Raw genomic sequence first — 7225 nt, forward strand, 5'->3', positions numbered from 1 at the left:
GGGGGGGGGAGGAGAAGAGAGAGTAGAGGAGAGAGAGGAGGAGGGCGGCGGCGCGCGCCTCGCCCCCGGCCCCGCCGCCCGCCCGCGCGGCCCAGGAAAGTAGGCCCAGCCCGGCGGAGGGGCCGGCCGCGCCGCGCCGGTATCATTCCGCCCGCACCCTGCGACCCAGCAGTCGGGCGGCGGCGGCGGCGGTGGTGACGGTGGCGGAGCGCCCACCTCGGCCCGGACCCGGCCCCCGGTCCCCAACCCCAGTCCGCTCCGCCGCCCCCGGCCCAGCCCGCTCCCGGCGCCCCCCGCGCCGCGTCGGGGGACTATATTCGCGCGGAGCGGCACAGCGCGGCCGGGCCGGGGCCGCTTACCGGTCTCGCCGCGCGCCTTGCTCTCCTTGGGCTTCGGGGGGCGGCCCCGCGGCATCGTCGGCGGCGGCGGCCCACCCCTCGGCCGCACACACACTCACACACATACACTCGGCGGAGCGCGCACGCGCGGGGGCCGGACGCGGGGGCGCGGCGCGCACCCGGCCGAGCGGCGGAGGCGGGCGGAGCGGCTCGAGCGGACGCCGAGTCCCGGCCGAGCGCCCGCGGGCCTCACGGGGGGAAGGCGCCCAAGCGAGCGAACCGGAGAGCTCGAACCCCGCCAACTTCGGCGGGTTCCATGGCCCGGCGGGCCGTGTTCGGGGCGTTGGGGGCGGGCGCGCGGTGGGGGCTGGGAGCGGCGCCGTGCGCATGCGCGGTCGGCCGTTCGGGCCTGGGCGGACGGAGGGCGAGCGGCCGCGGTCACCTAGCGGCGGCGCCTCCCGAGGTGTTGGGCAGCCGAAGTCAACGCAGCCGGTAAGGCCGTCGGGAAAGTAAGTAGGAAAGGTGTCCTTGTAACGGGCCGAGGTGGTAAGAAGGAGCTTTCCAGGTGGAGTCAGGTAAAAGAAACAACCCAGCCGCGGGTCCTTCCTGTGCCGCGTGCGTAGTCTGCGTCCTGTGTGTGTATATGCTCGTGTAATTCCAGGAAAACTGGGCGCTCCATCTCCCCGGGTTGCTTCCGGAAGGCCTTTGAGAGCATCCCTGTGAAAACCACAGGGGCAAAAAGGCTGGGAGCCTAAATTTACCCAAAACACCTTGGACTGAGGATGACCCATCCAGAAGTCACTTATGTTCCTATCCTCTGATGTAATGCATTAAAATTTACAATTTCAAATGTGTCCATCTGTTATTTTTGTTGTTGTTGCCCATACTGACTTAACCCAAAACCCGAACAGGAACATGACGGCAGAGTGCTAAGTGAGGTCAAGCAAAGCCAAAAGAAAGTAGTCTAACATCGTCTTAGTATCCTCAGAAAAATTAATGCAAAGCCATAAATAATGACCACCAACTGCACGCAGGGTATTATGAGGGAATACAAAGGTTAACAAGACAATCTGTCCCCCCGAAAAACTTGGAACCATGGGGCAAGAAACACAAAACTAGTCAAAAATCCACAGAGAACCTTGAAAAGGACAACGTTAATTATAGTTAGAAAAGTAAATACAAAAGACCCCTCTCTTAACTGAAACTTAGTAAGTGGTTGGGTGCTAACAGATGGTAAAGGGTTTTCTACGTGGAGGCAACAGGTGAAGAAGGAGGTAAAGAAGGAAAAACTAAAATGAGTCTTATCTGTTAGGGGTTTTATATACATCCAATTCCTGAAAAAACTAAACACGTTCAGGTTCTTCAACCTCCCGACATCAGGCAGCCAGTGAATGGCAGATGGGATTTAGCAATGAACATTTCCTGTTCTTTAACTTCTTAGCATGTTTTAGTGCCTTACATAAAATACTTCTAATCCGTACAACATTCCTTCAAGGTACTCTTTTAGGAATGAGATTCAGAGAGGTTAAGTAATTTGCTTAAGGCTACATAGCCTGTAAGCAAATCCAAGACGCAAACCAAATCCGCTTACCTGTTAACCTCATGCTCCTAGTTGCATCAAAGCAGAAGTCTACGTTAAGTTTAGACAAAATATGACAGGGGCTTCCCTGGTGGCGCAGTGGTTGAGAGTCCGCCTGCCGATGCAGGGGAAACGGGTTTGTGCCCCGGTCTGGGAAGATCCCACATGCCGCGGAGCGGCTGGGCCCGTGAGCCATGGCCGCTGAGCCTGCGCGTCCGGAGCCTGTGCTCCGCAACGGGAGAGGCCACAGAGGTGAGAGGCCCGCGTAACGCAAAAATATATATATATATATATGACAGTACTACCATATGCATGTTAGGGCTGGAGTACCTTGTAAGGCTGAGAAAATAGATTGGAGGCAGATAATAATCCTTGGTCATTTATAAATCAATTTGGATGATGGTGATGTGTTTGTGAATGTATACCCTATTTTGTTCTGAAAGAGATTTGAAGCAGTTTATATCAGGGGAAAAACATGAGGAAGTCAGGACAATGGAAACAATAGAAAAAGTGAGTAAGCACCCAAACTAATGAAATGCTTATAAAAGGCAAACAGGAAATCAAACTCCAGGTTTCTTAGCCCAAGCAGAAAAGTAGACATGATTAGTTACAAGATCCTCACTTTATCCATGAAAGAGAGCTGCACCTCTATCACTGTACCCGCTATGTAGTTCCGTAGGTTTCTTTCTTCATCATACATGTATACCTACACATATCTGCAGAGACGTTTTGACTTCTTCCCTTCTGGTTTGGATGACTTTCTTTTTCTCGCCTGTTGTTCTGGCGAGGACTTTGCAGTGCAATGCTGAATAGAAGTGAGCGTGGGCACCCTTGTCTTGTACCTAGTCATAGTGGGAAAGCTTTGAACGTTTCACCACGAGTAAGATGTTAGATGTGGTTCTGTCATATCTGGCCTGTATTATGTTGAGGTACGTTCTTTCTCTACACAATTTGTTGCGAGTTTCTAGCACGAAAGGATGTTGAATCTTGTGAAGTGCGTTTTGTGCATCTGTTGAAATGAGCATATGGTTTCCATCAATGTGGTATATCACATGCACTGTTCTTCGTTGCTTTACAGGAATAAGTCTGCTTGCTCGTGGTGTGTGCGCCTCTTACTGTGCTGCTGGAATCACTTTGTGGATATTTTGTTGAAAATGTTGGCATCCATGTTTGTGAGAGGTATTGGCCTATAGTTTTCTTTTTTTTTGCTGTGTCTTTATCTGGCTTCGGTATCAGGATAATTCTGATAAAAATGAGTTTGGGAGTGTTCTCTCTTCAATTTTTGAAAGGGTTTGAGAAGGATTGGTGTTAATTCTGCTTTAAATATTTGGTAGAATTTACTGGTGAAACCACCTAGTCTTGGGCTTTTCTTTGGTGGGAGCTTCTTGATTTACTGTTTCAATCTCCTTACTCATTATCGGCTTATCCAAATTTTCTGTTTCTTCATGATTCAGCCTTGGTAGGTTGTATATAGGTTGGTTTTCTATACTCACCCTCCTTGGTGTCTCAGAGGGTTCCATGGAGGACTGCTCTTTTCCTCCTTTTCATTTCGAAGTTGATAACTATATCAGACATTTAAAAAGGGGGCATAAAACATATCCTCCCCAGAATCACCACACAGGGCACAGCTAGAAAACAGGACCAACACCGTGGAATCTCCATATGTGACCATGACTGAGAATGTCTTCCCCCTAGAGATGCCTGCTCTCCTGGTACTATAATAATCATCCCCTTGCCTTTACGGTTGTACAGTCTATTTAGATGTCTTTAAATAAACGAAGTATTCGTCAGTTGGCCCAGCTTTGGAACTTTTTCTTAAAGTTCTTCCAAATTCTGCTTCTTGCTTCTTTGCTCAATATTGTGTTTGTGAGATTCAGTGATGCTGGTGCATAGAGCCGCAGTTCACTTATTTTCACTGTTGTATTTCATTGTAAGACTATGCCACAGAGTGTTCATTCAGTCCATGATGGACTTTTGGGTTATGTCAAGTTCTGTTTTGTTTTGTTTTTAAACTTTTACTGGAGTAGAGTTTACAATGTTGTGTTAGTTTCAGGTATACAGCAAAGTGAATCAGTTATACATATATCCACTCTTTTTTAGATTCTTTTCCCATATAGGCCATTACAGAGTATTGAGTAGAGTTCCCTGTGCTATACAGCAGGTTCTTATTAGTTATCTGTTTTATATATAGTAGTGTGTATATGTCAGTCCCAATCTCCCAATTTATCCCTCCGCCCCATCCCATGGTAACCATAAGTTTGTTATGTACATCTGTGACTCTACTTCTGCTTTGTAAATAAGTTCATTTGTGCCCTTTTTTAAGATTCCGCATGTAAGTGACGTCATATGGTATCTGTCTTTCTCTGTCTGACTCACTTCACTCAGTACGACCATCTCTAGGTCCATCCATGGTGCTGCAGATGGCATTATTTTGCTCTTTTTATGGCTGAGTAATATTCCATCGTATATTTATGGACCACATCTTCTTTATCCATTCCTCAGTTGATGGACATTTAGGTTGCTTCCATGTCCTGGCTATTGTAAATAGTGCTGCAGTGAACATTGGGGTGCATGTGTCTTTTTGATTTATGGTTTTCTCCAGGTATCTGCCCAGGAGTGGCATTGCTGGGTCATACGGTTTTGTTTGTAAATGAACATATGCTGCTATGAGTAGTCTTGTACTTGCCTTCTGGTGTTGATTTTTTAAATACAGTATGAAAAATATTTGTGCCTATTATTTTATTTTTTGCTTTCAATTTGTTCCATCATCTAAGTTTACTTTTCTCTACTTTCTCGCCTTCTTTTGGATTGACATTTTTTTCTCATTCTACTTTTTCTCCTTTCTAATTTGAAAGTTATATGCTGTATTCTGTAAGGGAACCCTAGAAACTTCAAGATAATACTTATAAAAGTTGAAGGTTAATAAATATCTTTACCCTTCTCCTAATTTATATACCACGTAGTTCTGTATTTTAATTCTACTTTTAAGCTTCAAAAGATATTATTATATTATTTTTATTTAGTCTGATTTGTCTAAATATACCTCCATGTTCCAATTTTTTTGTCCTCCACATTCCTTGCATCTCTGACCTTCATCTGCTCTCTTTCCCTCTGTCTCATACACGTACTGTACAACTTCACTTAGTAAGCATGGCTAGTGCCAAACACTCTCATTTTTTGTTCACCTGAAAATTATTTTGCCCTCATTCTTTTTTTTTTGCGGTACGCGGGCCTCTCACGGCTGTGGCCTCTCCCGTTGCGGAGCACAGGCTCCGGACGCGCAGGCTCAGCGGCCATGGCTCACGGGCCCAGCCACTCCGCGGCATGTGGGATCTTCCCGGACCGGGGCACGAACCTGCGTCGCCTGCATTGGCAGGCGGACTCTCAACCACTGCGCCACCAGGGAAGCCCTGCCCTCATTCTTGAAAGTACTTTTTCTGGTTAAATAATTCTAGGTTGACAATCATTTTCTTTCAGTCCACTGACAGTGCTCCATTTTTTAGCTCGGCTTCTGTCATGGGTGATGAAGAGTCTCATCAGTCTTTGTTCTTTGGAGGTTATCGTCTTCACTGGAAGTTGTTAAGGCCTCTCAGCCGTTCGTGTCATACAGATTCATCACGGTACGCCTAAGTATGGATTCTTTTTATTTACGCTTTCAAGAATTCATTGAAAACTATAAGTGAAATTTCTCTTTCTCCTGGAATCCCAACCAGATTCATGATAGGCCTTCTCATTTTATTTGCCATGTTTCTTAACTTTTCTTTCATATTTTCTGCCTCTCTTTCTCTCTGTAGTGCATTACGGATACTTTTTTAAGATTTATTTTGCAGTTCACTGATTTTATCTTCTGCCATGTCTTCAGTTAAACCTATTCATTGAGTTTGATAATTCAGGTATTTTCTGTTGTATCTCTTGTAATTTGGTTCTTTTTCAAATCCATTTGGTAAATTTTTTCAGCTTTTTAATGAGAAAATTATCAAACCAACCTTTCAAAAAGCTGAAAGAATGAATAGTCAAATGAACACCTGTATACTGACACCTAGATTCAAGCATCTTACTATTTCTGCCATATTTGCTTTATCTATTTATTTTTTTCTTTCTTTTTTCCGAACTATTTAAAATAAGTTGTAGACATCCCATTTTACCCCTAAATAGTTCAGCATGTATCTCCTAAGAACACTGGAATTTTCTTACATATCCACAATACCATTATTATACCTACAGAAATTACCAATAATCTCCTAAAATGGTTAATACCTAGTCCATATTCAGATGCTCCCAATTGGCCCTGAAGTTTGTTTTCCCAGTCAGGATCCAATAAGGATTAATGTCTTTAAGTTTTTATTGTGCCTCATTTTATTTTTTACAGCTTTATTGAGATGTAATTTACATAGAATAAACACATACTAAAGAGTAAAGTTTAGTAAGTTTGACACATACAGCTGTGAAACCATCAGCACAATCAAGCTGTGAATATATCCTGTCACCCCTGAGACTTCCTTATTCCCCTTTGTATTCCTTCCTTCCCCCTACTTCCTACTTATTTCCCTGGCACCCACTGATCTTCTTTTTGTCCCTATAGATTAATTGCATTTTCTAAAATTTTGTATAAATGGAACTCATACAATATGTATTCTTTTTGTCTAACTTCTTTCACTCAGAATAATTGTTTTGAAATTTATCCATGTTGTTGCATGAATCAACAACTGATTACTTTTTATTGCTAAATATTATTTCCTTTTGTTTTGAGATATGATTGACATAAAACATTGTATTAGTTTCAGGTGTGCGACATAATGATTTGATAATTGTAAATATTGTGAAATGATCACAATAAGTCTAGTTAACATCCATCACCACACACAGTTACAGTTTTTTCCTCATGCTGAGAACTTTTAAGATCTATTAGCAACTTTCAGATATACGATACAGTATTACTAACTCTAGTTACCATTAGTAACTATGGTTACATTATATTCTTAGGACTTATTTATTTTATAAAAATACGGAACGCTTCACAGAATTGCAGTCGTCCCCGTGTAGGGACTATGCCTATCTTCTCTGTATTGTCCCATTTTTCGCGCTGTTGAAATAAGCACAGAATAGCGTTTCGGTGTGTGGAGGGACCACGGCTTCTCTAACCACCCACCTTAGATGGCGGTTTAGATTGTTTGCACGTTTTGACTGTTATAAACAGGATCCGGACTAGGGTGAGAGAAGCAGGGCACCTTGTGTGCAAACTTAAGGAGGTGCTCGCTGTCAGGTTTGTGCAAATGTCCCACTTGCCTTGCCCTCATACCAGCCCTGA

The 7225-nt window shown here is 44.4% G+C and overlaps 1 protein-coding gene and 1 non-coding gene across 2 annotated transcripts in view; both read right to left on the reverse strand.

The window, feature by feature from the left end:
• ZNF236 (zinc finger protein 236) overlaps positions 1-522 on the reverse strand; it is a 102021-nt gene extending 101499 nt beyond the window's left edge. The window contains exon 1 of the mRNA XM_029221666.1: positions 360-522. Coding sequence (XP_029077499.1) covers positions 360-414 — 55 coding nt within the window. The 5' untranslated portion in view covers positions 415-522. The remainder of the gene's footprint in view (positions 1-359) is intronic.
• A 6394-nt stretch (positions 523-6916) lies between these two features.
• LOC114902430 lies at positions 6917-7018 on the reverse strand. Its single transcript, XR_003795502.1, has one exon. It is a non-coding gene; the product is annotated as a U6 spliceosomal RNA (small nuclear RNA).
• Positions 7019-7225: the final 207 nt, after the last annotated feature.

This window comes from Monodon monoceros, unplaced genomic scaffold (assembly GCF_005190385.1).
Source record: "Monodon monoceros isolate NGI ecotype Baffin Bay Population unplaced genomic scaffold, NGI_Narwhal_1 Super_Scaffold_1, whole genome shotgun sequence".
Taxonomy (NCBI): domain Eukaryota; kingdom Metazoa; phylum Chordata; class Mammalia; order Artiodactyla; family Monodontidae; genus Monodon; species Monodon monoceros.